The sequence below is a fragment of the Procambarus clarkii genome, chromosome 59 (assembly GCF_040958095.1).
Source record: "Procambarus clarkii isolate CNS0578487 chromosome 59, FALCON_Pclarkii_2.0, whole genome shotgun sequence".
NCBI classification, from domain to species: domain Eukaryota; kingdom Metazoa; phylum Arthropoda; class Malacostraca; order Decapoda; family Cambaridae; genus Procambarus; species Procambarus clarkii.
This window is the reverse complement of record NC_091208.1, coordinates 23,283,920-23,300,314: the sequence shown is the minus strand read 5'-3', so window position 1 is coordinate 23,300,314 and position 16,395 is coordinate 23,283,920. Positions and strand designations below refer to the sequence as shown.

Here is a 16,395-nt window from a genome sequence, read left to right as displayed (position 1 = left end):
GGCATACGTTTACAAGAGCCCCGAGGAAGCTAATGTGAACTCCGTGAAGCCACGGGCCATTTGAATCGTGCCTGGCACCCTATGGCGTATATATACTCCATGCGCACTGTGGGACATGTTACTCATGGCATATATATATGCCATGCGCAGTTTAAGGGTTAAAAATCTACCAATTTCAGTAATCATGAATTTAAACAGTTTTTCTCTAAACACTTTCTACAGTTGCATACAAGACCCTTCCCTATCCCATGCAATGCATCTTTCAAAGAACCATTCAGTTCTTTCCCAAAGCAAAAATCCACTGCATCAGTTTTTATGAACAGAGGCAGGACGACGACACAGTGAACACTTCAAATTTCCCTTCAGGATCATATAAAGCACGAGGGATGCAGAAGAAAATCACAATCTAGCCCATATGTCAGATTCTCCAACAGAACTGGAAGAAAATGCATGAAGGAAAGAGAAGATAAGAGGAGAGTCCAGGAGCACTAAAATGATTCTCCTCAGAAAGTCACTTTTCATACTGACAAATGTATTTGAGCTACACTAATATTTGGTTGTTTCCCTAGGCAACATTGCCCAACCACTTTAACTGGATGGCAGAGTGATGTAGTTTCTTGCATCTCAGCATTCAATTCCCGACCATCTAAGTGGTTGGGCACCATTCCTTCCCCCCATCCCATCCCACATCCTTATCCTGATCCCTTTCAGCTATATAGTTGTGGTGGCTTGGTGCATTCTCCTGATAGTTCCCTTTCCCTAGGCAAGCCACCAAAACGGAACTAAAACCCAGCAGTTAGAGAGAGGTAACAAACTACAGTACCGATAAATGATACTAGAGAAGCTAGGCTGGAACGTGATTTTCTCCAATGCCTCATCGCTTCATATGATTCTACACGGACAATTTGAAAGTTTCATGTAGTGTCAGCGATTCTTGTCAATGAGAAGATTTTTACCAAGGGAATAACCAATTAAAAATGTAAGTACAATATGTTTTTAGTGAAAAATGCACTACACATTTTGTTACAACCACTAGTTTCATGTTGGCTGCACTCTACAAAGTGTTAGAGAGATCAACAGGGTGCTTGTGCAAAGGCCAACCTTAGGAAAGAACACTAAAAAATCTTTACACGTGACTAGCAGACTACGTCTTCAAAGGGAACAATGATCTATACAGTTAGGGTGTCACTGGATCTTTCCTTCTGATTCAAGCTCTAGAAGGGATAAAGTTGGCAGTGGATTCATCATCAAGATAGTCGCTGATGATAGTCACTGATCCCATGGAGCTGCACAAGTAATTATAGAGCTTAATTCACAAATTGAATGTAAAATACTAGATGTTACTGTAATTGGTTTACACTACCTATGTAAATTTTAAACAAATGGAACTGACTATATATGGAACAAAACAAGGTTCAATGGACTAACTTAACTGGTTCATAAAGAACTTCATCTGGTCCACAACTGGATGATGACAATCTGCTTAACAGGTTGAGCAACAGAAAATACTGTCTGACAACACTCAAGTCAGGGTAACATTTTGGATCCTAACAATAGTAATTTTAGAATATTCAATGTGAAACTAACAAAAACAAAACTTTACAAGAAAATGAACAAATCCACAAAGGCCATGATGAGGGTTCGAACTTACGTCCAGGATGATCCCAGACGCACCTTAGTTGAGTGCTTCGCGACATTGTTAATAGAATTGCAACCGGGAGTGCAACTGCTCTCACATGGATCACTCAGCCTCTGACACAAACTGGGGTTTGACACAATTCCTCCATGCACCCAGGCTCTGTCAACAAGTTGTTCTACCTCTTTGCCCAGTTGCAATTCTTTTAACCAGTAGGCCATAAGTTAGGTTGCAGACACATGAAGTGTTGGCAGTAGTCCTTGAGCACCAGTACATTAATGCCTGAGAGCCACCAAGGGTGCTACACCCCAGACAGTACAATTTAAATAAAGAATATTGTTAAATTTGTTTCAATCTTGGCACCACATTCTGGTCCAGCAAATAGAAAGACTGGCACCACAAAGTCCTCCATCATTGTTGTTTCATTACAACTGATCGCAATACCCTCACGACTAAAGTGGATACCAAAGTGGTTGCATCCAGTCTCTTAAGTACATAAGTGCCCTAAATTTACGTTTTCCTTAGTCAAGTGAAAATTGTGAATAGAAACTGCCGAGCAGTTACAGTCAATCTACAACCATTTAAAAAATGTCTGGAAGCAGCATGATACTGGCTAGTAATTTGAAACACAAAGAGCAGACTACTGGACCTGACAGCTGAGCGGACAGTGCTCTGGACTCATAATCCTAGGGTCTGGGTTTGATCCCTGATGATGGCAGAAACAAAATGGGCAGAGTTTCTTTCACCCTAATGCTCCTGTTACCTAGCAGTAAATAGGTACCTGGGAGTTAGACAGCTGTTATGGGCTACTTCCTGGGGGGGGGGGGGGGGAGAGGTATTCACCTAGTTGTGCTTCCAGGGGTTGAACTCTGGCTCTTTGGTCCCGCCTCTCAACTGTCAATCAACTGATGTACAGATTACTGAGCCTACTGGGCACTCTATCATATCTACATTTGAAACTGTGTATGGAGTCAGCCTCCACCACATCACTGTTTAATGCATTCCAGCTGTTAACTACTGACACTGAAAACTGTTCTTTCTAACATCCCTGTGGCTCATTTGGGTACTCAGTCTCCACCTGTCCCCCCCCCCCTTGATCGTATACCACCCATGTTAAACAATTTATCCTTATCTACCCTGTCAATTCCTCTAAGAATTTTGTAGGTGATCATGTCTCTCCATACTCTTCTGTCTTTGTGTCGTGATGTGCATTTCATGCAGCCTTTCCTCGTAACTCATGCCTCTTAGTTCTGAGACTAGTCTAGTGGCATACCTCTGAACTTTTTCCAGCTTCGTCTTGTGCTTGACAAGGTATGGGCTCCATGCTGGGGCCGCATACTCCAGGATTGGTCTTGCATATATGGTATATAAGATTCTGAATGATTCCTTACACAAGTTTCTGAAAGCTGTTTTGATGCATGTTATCTTGATGATTTCGGGGCTTTTTTTTTAGTGTTCCCCGCGGCCCAGTCCTCGACCAGGCCTCCACCCCCAGGAAGCAGCCCGTGACAGCTGACTAACACCCAGGTACCTATTTTACTGCTAGGTAACAGGGGCATAGGGTGAAAGAAACTCTGCCCATTGTTTCTTGCCGGCGCCTGGGATCGAACCCAGGACCACAGAATCACGAAGTCCAGCGTGCTAAATCCGCTCGGTCGACCGGCTCATGTAACCCAGCAAGCCAGCCAGCAAGCCAGCCAGCCAGCTTGCCAGCCTGCCAGCCAGCAAGCATAGCAGCCAGCCAGCCAGCCAGCCAGCCAGCTTACTAGCATGCCAACCCGCCAGCATGCGTGCGTGTGGAAAAAAAATATTAACAGTCGAGAGGCGGGCCAAAAGAGCAGAGCAGAGATCAACCCACACAAGCACAACTAGGTGAATACACAAGTTTAATTATTTTTTCTAGCACTACCACATTCTGGTCTAGCAAATCTAGTCTATTAGAATTTTCCCATTATTTTCACTTCAACCAATGCCTTTTGGCTCATTCAATCTTGCACTGAATTGTATTTTGGAGTATAGAAATGATGTCTGTCTATTCACTATCATTCACATAAAATAACACCACAAACTTACCAACAGAAAAATCTGCAATGGCAATGAGGTCCATCTTTGGCAACGGATAAGCAATACTGAAGTACTCTTTGTAGTATGGAAGAACCTTTGTAGCAACCTCTAATGCAAACTTCCCTTGCTCTTGCTTACCAACTGGAGTATATACACGCACCTAAAAAAGGACATTGGGTATATTAAACCTTGATATCTAGGACAATTTGTATTTCAAAGTTTTAATGAACACAGTACAGTGGTACGTCGGTTTAAGAGTTTAATCCGTTCCTGGAAACAGCTCGTATTCCGAAAACTCGTAATCCGAAGCTAATTTCCCATTAAGAAATAATGGGAAATGAATTAATCCGTTCCTGACTACCCAAAAACCTCCCTTCAAATTAAATTTTATACCTAATTCATCTAAATAAACCTACAAAACTATGTTCAAGTTATTACTTACCCATTGTTGATGACTACTGTTGGCGTATGGAAGATGGTGAGGAGGGAGGGGGGGGGGGGAGAGGCGTTACTGTTTGGAAGGGGAGTCCCCTTCCATTATAACATCAGGCAGTGAAGATTTCACTGGTGTGCACACTCTGGCACATTTTGCCTGTATACCACTAGGACTTGCTTGTCTTACTAAGAATCTGTCTAAAGACACTTGTTTTTCCCTACATTTTAACACTTGTCTGTAGTAAGACATCACATTGTCATTTAAAAGGTCAATGCAACGGCCTGCTACAGCTTTATCTGGGTGAGTTTTTTCAACAAAACTTTGCAGTTCTTCCCATACTTCACACATTTTCTTAATCAAGAAGGGACATCCTCTACTGCCTCTACTCACAGCTATTTTCTTAGGTTGAACCTTACCAATGGCTTTCTTGAGACCCATGGCAAGATATATAATAACTTTTATGCTCAAATGGCCAAAAAAATGACAAAAAACTGTAAATCCCTGTGAAGAATTCAAGTGGGATAGTCACTGGGCGCGAGATACTGGTAAACTGAGGCGCGATCGCCGTGCCACCATGCGCTAGTCGGCCTGTACGTGTATCAACAAACTTGTGTTCCTAGGCAAATTTTCCGAGCAAATCCTGCTCGTACAATATTCTGAAAAACTCGTATACAGGGACACTTGTATTCCGAGGTACCACTGTATCTACTAAAATTATTTGCAATGTTTGTGTCAAAATGCAAAACATCAAATAGATACAAAATCAAATTCCAGTACTGTACGGTATTTATATTTGCCAATTCAGTTTTGATGAGTTTTAATTTTTTGTTTAGAAATTTGATATAAATATTTTAACATTGCAGAATAAACCTGAAACTGATGTATACAATAAATACACCATGCTTAACACCAACATACAGATGATGTTTTTTTGGTCATGTGCAGTCTTTTTGTCAGCATTTTTAAAACTGAAGTATCTAAAATTGCTATATTCAAATCAGATGAAAAAGATACAACAATTTCTATTTATAATGGTGAAGGGAAATATACATCATCCATTACTTGCTCTGCATGTCAATCTGTGCTTCACTATCATAATTAAAGCAACACTTGCAATCTGGGATTTGCTTGCACAGACCCTTTCCCCTCCACCTCCCATTCCAAAAGTGAGAATCTAGAAAGCTGGTAGATCATTGCACACTTCCCACCAATTGTTTAATAATCCATCACTGCTGGGTGAAAAGAGGTGCACAGTTAAGGATTGGTGCCTAGTCATTCCTCCTCAGCCAAGATACAAAACTAGGCCAAATCGCTCAAGAAGCACAGGGCAAGAGTGTTACCAATGTGCCGTGGGGACCGCAATTATTGTACGTCATTATATTTACACATGTAAATATTTGCAAATGATGATTATGGTAATAACATAGCAAACAGTTTTGTCTGGAGTAACAAGCTAGCCAGTCTTTTAATACCAATATTTATTAAAAAAGTCTACAGCTGGGTTCCCTCCCAACTTTCTAAAATATATGTAGTACAATAAATTGACTCTTCCCCTCCCTGCAACAAAAAAAAAAAAAAATTGGTAGATTGCATGAAACATTGGGAAAAAAAAGTAAATAAATAAATTCCATGAATTTTCACAATGGATTGTACAGTATCTAAAGTCTTTAATGACTCTTTCAATCTATCCTTTTCCTCCATGATGGGGTTTTATAAAATACCCCAAACTTGCATTCCCAAATATCTTTACAGACCAAAGAAATCCCCACCCCACAAACACATGGGAAGTAACACTTACAGCACAATAAAATACAGTCTCTCCAATATAAACAATATTATACAGTACTATAATAGTGTAGAGTACTTTCAGGTGCGGCCCCATTCACCCCACGTCCTGTTAACCTTCATCAGCTTGACGCACACATGACCTGAATACTTAATTAAATTCATGTTTACATAAAAGTTCAGAGTATACACATATGGCATCATTTGAACACATTAATAAAAAAAATAGGGCATTTACCTTTATTCCATCTGTTGAAGTGTCTTCTACATAATCATACTCGCCCACCACAACAGCCACCAAGTATGTCGACATGAGGGGAGAGGTGGCAAACTTCACCACCTGCAGGTTGGAGTCAGATTCATGTGGCTCTCTTGATATTACTGGCTGTAGAAATTAAGCCCACCAATTAATTTAAGTGATAAAAAAGATAGCACTGCTTCAGCTATTAACATTACAATGGCTTCTTAAAATAAAAATTAACTTTAGATATAATATTAAGTATCTATTGGAAAAGTTTGCATTTCTTAACATTTTGTAATGGAACAACAGATCAGAATCTGCAGAGCAGATTTTTTTTTTTAATAATTAAATTCAAGGAACACAAAATAGATATAAGGAAACACTATCAATTTTGCAATTCACAATAATAATGAACTGAAGTACTTTACTAAAGAGGGGAATTAAGAGAAGAATATTGCATCAAGGATCCAAAAGGAGTAACCATGTGGCCAGTACAATGTCAAGTTGTCTAAAGATCCAATGAACAAATGTATCCAATTAAGATGGCATTGCTAAATACTGTAAATAATTCTAATAACTAATTATAATTACACTGTACTGTACTGTAATACAAGATACGAAACATTAAAATTATGTAATAATTTGTAATGATAGGACAAAATATAAAAGTTTAGACACTAGTATTTTGTCTGATAAAACATTTCTAGAATCCAGCCTGTGGTGAAATTTTGGTTAGCATATAACTAATTATTATTTTCACATTTCCTGGGACAGGATGCCCATTAGGCTTATAAAGATCCCGCTAGCCGAGAAGGAGGCTATATACTGTCACCTAACCAGATTCCCGTCAGACCCAACCATGTTTAACAAAGTTGGATATCAAGATGGATATTAAAAATTATACAGGTCTTCACAAATTGTAAACATCTGTTTATAAGGAATGGGAACCAAATCCTACCTACAGGATGGAGGTATGATCACACACACTATACATGTCTTGCAAGCATTTAGCCTTTGAGGTGCTTCCTGAACAAAGTTAAAAAAACTATCAATTTATACCTTAATGGATTTCCTAAAAGAAAGCATTACCAAACTGACAGTGTTATGTTCCTCCGTAACAGGCTTTAATAAACATGAAGAGGATTTCAAACTGGAGTATGAGTACCCGTGATGCACTAAGTTGGAGAGGGGGAACCTTTTTTCATGAAGGCCATATTTTACTTGGCGAACATTTTATAAGGCCACATTCTTTTAGAGTAGGATAACTATATGCTGTAATTATCATTTTGTATTACAGTGGCCTATAGTTAATACTTCAAAAGAGCTTACATATACATTTTAATTCACTGTATTATAGCTAAAACAGAAGATAATTTTTTTTTTAATCAAAATACTTTAGCAGGTTTCATATGAATTTTTTAACCCCTAAACTGCTCTGGGTTATATGGTCTTCAACACCCACAGGCACGTGCGCACAAAAAAAAATCTTATAAAAGTGTTCATTTGTTTCTCCTGATCACGGGAAAAATAATATAAAAAATCGTAGGTGGCATATTTTGGCCACAAAAGGGCGGGGAAAGTCTGGCCAAAAGGGTGAGTTGACAGAGCAAGCACCAGAGGTGGTCTGGTCCGCTCCAGCTGTCAGGCAGGAGTTGCCACAAAGATATTATTATCTAATTATTTCAATGTCTCATTGATTTTTTCTTAGTTTTTTACAGTAATATTTTCAATAGTATGTAGTATGATATGTTTATATGTGTGAATTATCTCTCTACTCAAAATTATGGTGTGCATATTAGTGATTCCATTATTATGTTCATAAAACAATAAACAAATACTTTTGCAGTTATTATACTATATATACAGGTTATATATAAGTATCTGCATGTTTTGTTCACCATAACAAACCACTAAGTTGGTATGGTGAGTCAAAGCAGCGAGGAGTAGCCGCCACACCAGCCAGCCACGTGGCACCACTCCCTCCTTCAACACCTCACTCGCCAACTTCGTCCTCCCACCATACTATTTTTGCTTTTACTGTATTCACTATATACAGACGTTATATAAATATCTACATGTTTTGTTCACCATAATTGTACAACTAAGCAGGTATAGCGAGTTCAGACTGACACAGTTTGCCACACACAGCTGATGCTCCCTCTCACTGGTTCAAGGCCAGATGCACTAATATTCCTCCTCCAACTATACTGTTTGTTGTGTTATTACACTATATACACACACATTATATATATATATGTATCTACATGTTTTGTTCACCGTAACTGTTCAACTAAGCCGGGATAATGCCCAGAGCATAGTGGCTACCCCTACCAACATGACAAATCATGCAGATGTTGCCACCCCATCACCAAAATGGCTTCTCCCCCACACTCCTTCTGCTGTTATTACACTGTATATACACGTTATATATAAGTATCTACATTCGTGTTCATCATAACGAACCACTAAGTTGGTATGCTGAGTGGCAGTGGCAATGGCAGCCGGTGGCAGCCCGCCACTGGCTGCCACTTTCTCCCTTCCTCACCTCACCTGACCCGCCACCATACTGTTTTTGCTTTTATATACAGACATTATATATAAGTATCTGCATGTTTTGTTCACCATAGCGAACAACTAAGTTGGTATAGTGAGTCCAGACAGTAAAAGGTGGTCACACACAGTCAGCAGACAATGCTACCTCCCTCCCCACCAAGATTACTTCTCCCACTACAGCGCTAATTATCACAACAATCCTGCTATTATCAGAAACCTGGTCATTTTTATCAGTCAAGAGGTCTTCTGTAATACTATCATCGCTAAATAATAGCATAAACATGTATATTATGGCATTTTTAGGCGATGCTGTGAACATAAGCTGAACAGCAGTGTTGTGAGCTCATGCTGCGTGCATCAGGCTTGGTGGCTCACTCGATACTGAGGCCCTCACACCAGGGAATTTGGTACACGATTTTTTTTTTAAATGGCGTCTGTTTACAAGAGCCCTGATGAAGGTGAGGTGAAACCCATGTATCCGCGGGCCTTTTAAATCTTGCGTAGTACTCCAATACATCATATGATGGGATGCGCATTTTATAGCAAGTCACTCAATACATCATATGATGGGTTGTGCAACTTAAGGGTTAAACATCATGTTATTTTCTGCTGCCCAATCAAAAACTTTGTTAATATCTGCTTGTAGTTTTTCAATGTCTTCAGCAGAGGTAATTTTCATGCTGATTTTTGTGTCTTCTGCAAAGGATGACACGAAGCTGTGACTTGTATTTTTGTCTGTATCTGATATGAGAATAAGGAAAAGCAGTGGTGCAAGGACTGTACCTTGAGGTACAGAGCTTTTAACTGTGCTTGGAATATTTTATTTGACTGTTACTGTGTTCTGTTCAACAGAAAATTGAGTATCCAGCGTCCTACTTTGCCAGTTATTCCTATTGACCTCATTTTGTGTACTATCACTCCATTGTCACATTTGTCGAATGCCTTTACAGAGTCTGTGTGTACAATATCTACATTTTGCATTTCTTCTAAAGCTTCTGTGATTTTGTTATGGTGGTTGAGTAACTGTGACAGACAGGATCTTCTCATTCTAAATCCATGTTGCCCTGGCTTGTGTAGCTCATTATTTTCCATAAAGCTAGAAATTTAATTCCTAATCACTCTTTCAAAAACTTTTATTATGTGCAGTGTTAGTGCAACTGGTCTATAATTTTTCCGTCACCCCTCCAGCATGTTCCAGAACAGCATCTTGTGTGGGACTGTGAAGTTTTTTTTTTTTTTTTAGGTCCAGCAAGACACAGTCAACCCAACCACCCTTTTCCTGTAGTATCTCTGTATAGAGGTCTATAATTTAGAGGTTCTTTCGACTAGCATTTTTATAGATTGGTACTGTTTTTGCCTTTTTCCATATATCTGCTAAGATTCCTGTGCACGAGAATGTCAGGAATATTATTTGGAGTGGAATGCTCAGTTCAGTTGCACATTCTTGCAGCACCCAAGGTGAAACTCCATCAGGTCTAACTGCTTTATTTCTTCCTAGCCCCTTGAGTAATTTTTCCACTTCGTCTCTCTCGAGAGATCTATGTATTCTATGGCATGCTCTGGAATTGGCATTTGGTCCACTTCTCTGAAATCCTCATTTTGTACAAACACTTTAGAACTGTTCATTTAGCATTTCACACATTTCTTTTTCATTCTCAGTAGTCCTGTTCCCCATTCTCAATCTCTGGATTTTATCTTTCACATGAAGCTTTCTTTTATTGAATTTATAGAAAAGGCCTGGATCTGTTTTACATTTGTCCACGGCACCTTTCTCCAATACCTTTCTGTCTCTCTCCTCCCTGCTGTGTAATTGTGAACTTCCAATCACTCAATTAGTTAGCCAAAGATTCTGCTTCACTTCTTGCCCGAGTATCCCGAGACCTATGCCATTTCTATTAGCAGATCAAAAATTAATTGTATACAAGTTACTACATACAAGTTTAAATTTATTTACTATTTAGACATTTGTTTGGTCACTGTTTTGTTTAGCATACAAATGTAAGTCACATCTAACACGCACACAATGGAGTACAGTAACAATATCGTATAGAGTATAAAATTTGAGGCGCTCATAAACTATAATCAACCTACCTATCCCTCTAGATCATGAGATTAAATGTACTGTAATTAAAACAGGAGTAGATGAAGACTGGAGGAATACAATAGTTATCAGAATGATTCTTAAGAGAATCCTCCAATCTGTGCTGTGCATTTACTTTTCAGAGCTAGAGATGGCAAGCCTCTAGTAGGGCCCCATTGGGTCCAATAGGTTCAACTGGCCTAAGGTTAGCCCTGTTTTGAGTACTTCCCGATACACTAGTATACACCAGAGAACACCATGTAAGCATATCCCAGTTTAAAAACCTCCTACACTAATACAGCATTTACCATTCAATTACTGAAGCAAATCCATGCATATGTTCACAAAAAATATGAAAACCTCCTACCATATTAGAGAGTGCCACACGATCATGTGGCACCACAAGCGTTATGTCAAATGTAGCTTTGAGTGCTGGTTCATCCCAGCAAGGAAAACAGCGACGGGCATCTGTAGCTTCGAACTGCGTGACGGCTGAATAGCGTTCTTCACCATTCGCTCTGTTAACACAAATGGAACCAAGCTTACATGCTAAGAAATCACAGACACTAATGTGGATTGTCGATACAAAGAATTTTTTTTTATTAGGTATAATTTAATATGAACAATAATTCTAAATTATGAAGGAGAGAGAGAGATCATGGGTGTGGAGTAAGAAGACTGAGTATGGTGGAGTTGACAAGTACTCGCCTGAAGGGTTGGAACGAAGGAAAGGGGGTTATAGAAAAGTGAAGATTTTAGAGATCATTGCCACAAGTGTCCCAGTTGCAGGGAAAATGCTTAATGACAAACTGATGAACTAGATTAAAAAGTTTAGAGGCCAAGTGAACTAAAAATTTGAAAATTTTAAATTCTATTTTTACACGTGAAATAAATATTTGTATAGAATTTAAATGTTTACGTATGCACTTAATATCTGAAAGAAATATAGTGCCATAAAGTGTGACGACCCCAAATAGTACAGCACTATATCAGTTTGGATAGCTTCAGGGAGCAGATGGGGCTCCCCACAGAAATATAAACAATCGTCAATATTTATATCAAGAAACAGAATGCCATCAACCCCCCCCCCCCCTGCCCAATACCACTCGGTAGGCATAAACTTTCCTAGCAAGGCTAAACAAGGCCTTATTTTGTATTTCAAGCTCTCTGGGGTGTCCTTTTTACCTTGTTCACATATTATATACTGCTGTGTAACACCAGTTTTACCCTAAGGGGTAAGTTAAACACTAACACTGATGTCTGAATATTGCTCTGCCTGACCTTTTAATACCAATCCTGGCCAGCCAACACAGATTCTTTAGGAAAGCAACCAAGCAGTATAGCTTTAATATAAATGTTATGCATCATATGTATGCACGCACAACCTATCAAACCAACTTCAAAGTACAGTATTTACAATGTTTTACAGTACTTACGATGAATATTTGCTTCTGTACATCCCTTTCATTTTGTCATTAAGTTCTCCATCGAATGACACACTTAATTTGGCTGATCCAATTGGCAAAGTTTCCGCAAATGCAAGTGTTACCATCTCATTGCTTGTAGAAATTTCTGTAGAAATAGGGACAAGCACCTCCTTGGACGGCAGCATTACCTTTACGTCTCGCAAAGTCAAGTCCAGCGAGTTGAACTTTATCTGCTTTGAAGCTTCCTTAATCTGTAAGTGCAGCAATATTTAAATAAAAATCACTGAAAAAGTTTTATCAGTATAATGCATTAGTCAAAAGCAATACCAAATAATTCTAAATACAGTGGTACCTTCATTTACGATTCTAATCCGTTCCCAGAGACGTGTAGTACACCAAAAAATCATAAACCACAAACGATTTTTCTCATAAGAAATAATGTAAATTTAATTAATCCGTTCCCCCCCCACACACAAAAATATTAACTTAACACTTTCGCGCTCTCGGCGCTCAAAAAAAAACAATACCCCAGATGCTTTCGGCACTTCGCTCGCCTACGCGGTAAGACCGAAAAAGTGTACACTCTTTTGACTGTCCTGACAACAATTGAAGGCGCACGTATTTAAATTTGGTATCACTGTGTTCGCAATGAAATTGTCTATAAGAGCATACCTATAAAATGCCGCCAAAGCATAAGGATTATCAACACCAAATAAAAAACTATGCAGATCACTCGCTGAGAGCGCCAAACAGCAACAAAATGTTTCCACTCTCTTAATGGTTGCGAAGCCTACAGTTGTCCTACATCGCTAATTTTGGTGTCATTGGAATCGCAATAAAATTCTCTACACGGACATATGCATATGAATGTTTAATATAGGTAATTGCCCACCCGCAAGAGTGTGTGAAGTGGAGAGTAGTTAGCCGCGAGCGCACTGGCGAAAACACAGGGGGGAAATCATGCTTGGAAAGTTTATACGTTTCCTGACCCTACTTTTCTATGTACGTATTTCTTTTTTATACCAATGTGTTCGCAATAAAATTTTCTATAAGATGAACTGTATAACATTTGTACAAAGCATGTGTAAGAGAAGCGCCAAATATAGAACCACGTCGCTCAGTATGCGTTCGCGGCAGAAACGAACGCATTGTTTTCGTTCGTTTGATGTTTGTCATGTTTATACTTGTTGAAACATTTTATAATTTGTATGACAGTGATCGCAGTAAAATTCCCTACACAGACATATACATAACACATACAAATATTTCCCACGTGTTGGATATATCAACGGCTAAAGGGAACCCACTGCCACACGCTCGCCACACCCCCAAACATACTTTGTGTATTTTTTTTTTTACTCATAGAAGTTTATGTGATATAATACTCATTCTGGTACCAAAAAATTCGCAAATAAATTCTCTACAAAACAAAAGTATCCCCATCCATTTCGGTTAAAAAATGGAATTTATAGAAATATTTTTTTGATTGACGAGAAAAGTAGGCTGTTATGCGGAATCGTAAGAAAAAAAAGCGACGAGTTATCTCTAATCTAAAGCGCGAAAGTGTTAAAAATACATTTTATACAAAATACCACTCATACATACTGTACTGTAGTACAAAATATATCTTAACTTAATTGAGGACTATTGTTGGCGTATGGAAGACAGTGAGGAGGTGGGGAGGAGGAGAGGTGTTAGTGTTTGGAAAGGGGTCCCCTTTCATTATAACATCAGGCAGCGATGACTTTGGGGGAGTACACTCTCTCCTACGTCTTGCAAGCATACCACTAGGACCTGGTTGCAGCTCACTGCTTGCTTGTCTTACTGAGAATCTGCCTAAAAGACGCTCGTTTTTCCCTATGTTTTAACACTTGTCTGTAGTGAGACATCACATTCATTCACTATGAATGATCTCTTGTTTTTCCATCCATGGTCATCCTCACCTATTTTCTTAGGTTGAACTTTACCATTGACTTTCTTGGGACCCACAGCGTGATATTCAACCCGTCCTTTTAAAAATAACGTCACTCGTATGCGCGCTATGGCCAAAAGTGGACGTAATTTGAAATGAAATCTACTCACAAAAGTGAGGTACTGTCCCGTTTTCTGGTTGAGTCGTCCGACTTACTCGGTAAGGTTAGAAGAGGAAACTTTCAATTAACGTTTTTCATAACGTTCTGAAACTTTACAAGAATTTCCTGCCCACCTAGCTACCAGAGGACCCTTAACCCTTAACATGCTCGGGGTCTAATATCCTGCCATCCCCACAGGCGCATGTCATTTTGAAAAAAAAAAAAATTATTTTTTCTTTCTAACCTGTTAATTTGTGTTCACTGATCACGGGAAAAATAATAAAAAAATCGTAAGTGGCATATATTGCCCGCTATAGGGCGGGGAAGTCTGGCAAATTATAGGCGCTGACTCAGCGTGCGTCCCAGGCGGTCTGTTGCTCGCAAGCTGTCAGGCCAGAGTTGCCACAAAGAGATAATTACCGAATTATTTCAATGTCTCTGATTGATTTTTCATACTTTTTTTGCTGTAATATTATTCAATAGTGTGTAGTTTGATATATTTATATAATAAAATGAGTGAATCGTTGGTGTACTCAAAAATATGGTGTGCATATTGTTGATTCAATTATGTTCATCAATCAGTGAACAAATACTTTGTCAGTTATTACACTATAAGCACAGGTTATATATAAGTATTTGCATGTTTTGTTCACTATAACGAACCACTAAGTAGCTATTATGAGTCAAAAAGTAATGAGGAGTGACCGCCGTGTACCAGCCAGCCACTCCCGCCCTCCCTCCAGTCATCTGACTCACCCTCATTCTCCTCCCACAATAATGTTTTTGCTATAATTCACTATATACAGACATTATATATAAGTATCTACATGTTTTGTTCACCATAACTGTGCATCTAAGCTTGTATAGTGAGTAAAGGCACAGAGATGTGACTACTCACACAGTCAGCTGATCGGCGGCCGCCCTCAAGGTCAGACGCACTAATATTTCTCCTCCAACAATACTGTGTGGTGTTATTACGCTATATATCTTATATACAGACGTTATATATAAGTATCTACATGTTTTGTTCACCATAACTGTGCATGATCGGCGGCCGCCCTCAAGGCCAGACGCACTAATATTTCTCCTCCAACAACACTGTGTGGTGTTATTACGCTATATACACACATTATATATAAATATCTACCTGTTTTATTCATCATACTTGTACAAATAAACTGGTATGGTGCCCAAAGACCATCGTGGTAACCAGTAAACAACACCGTCGTCTGCACGGTGGCGTCGTGCAGACGACGCCACCGCCCTCACCAAAATGGCGGCTCCAAACCTTCTCTTGCTGTTTATACCCTCTATACGCACGTTATATATAAGTATCTACATTTGTGTTCACCATAGCGAACCACTAAGCTGGTATGGTGAGTGCAGTCAATAAAAGGTGGCCACACACAGTCAAAAGACATCGCCACCACCCTCCCTCCCACAGCATTACACCTCCTTCCATGGCGCACAGCGCTAAATATCACCACAATCCTGCTATTATCAGAACCCTGGTCAGTTTTATCATAGTCAGGGGTCTTCTGTAATAATATCATCGCTACATAATAGCATGAACAAGTATAATTTGGCATTTTTAGGCGATGCTGTGGTCACAAGCTGAACAGCAGTGCTGTTAGCTCATGCTGCGTGCGTCAGGCTTGGTTGCTCACTCAATACTGAGGCCAATAACACCCGGGAGTTTGGCCCACGTTTTTTTTTTAAAATGGCGTCTGTTTACAAGAGCCCTGATGAAGGTGTGGTGAACCCCGTGTATCCGCGGGCTGTTTAAATCTTGCGTAGTACTCCAACACATCATATGACGTGATGCGCAGTTTACTGGTACAACGTCCAGCACGTCATATGACGTGATGCGCACTTTAAGGGTTAACTTACTGTTGTTGTAAAAAAAAAAATCCCAAATTTATTTTTATTATTTTCTTCATTTTCAAATTACGTCCACTTTCGGCTATACGGCCAAACGGCCAAAAGCGATGTTATTTTTAAGAGGACAGGTTGTGATATTTAACAAGAACTTTTATGTTCAGAAACCCAAATGCAGAAAACAATTAAATTCTTTACAAAGAATTCATGCGCAGTAGCGGTC

General features: G+C 39.3%; 1 protein-coding gene and 1 long non-coding RNA gene across 3 annotated transcripts in view; one reads left to right on the top strand and one right to left on the bottom strand.

Moving 5' to 3' along the window:
• LOC138353691 (uncharacterized) overlaps positions 1–16,395 on the top strand; it is a 236,081-nt gene that overhangs the window by 172,011 nt on the left and 47,675 nt on the right. The gene's annotated exons all lie outside the window — the stretch shown is intronic.
• The window catches only part of Psa (puromycin-sensitive aminopeptidase), a 58,027-nt gene that overhangs the window by 32,987 nt on the left and 8,645 nt on the right, over positions 1–16,395 (bottom strand). For both annotated transcript variants that reach the window (XM_069307034.1, XM_069307033.1), the window contains exons 3-6: positions 12,232–12,473; positions 11,163–11,313; positions 6,160–6,306; positions 3,710–3,860 (exon numbers count right to left, since the gene is read on the bottom strand). In XM_069307034.1, the coding sequence (XP_069163135.1) occupies positions 3,710–3,860; positions 6,160–6,306; positions 11,163–11,313; positions 12,232–12,473 (691 nt within the window). The remainder of the gene's footprint in view (positions 1–3,709; positions 3,861–6,159; positions 6,307–11,162; positions 11,314–12,231; positions 12,474–16,395) is intronic.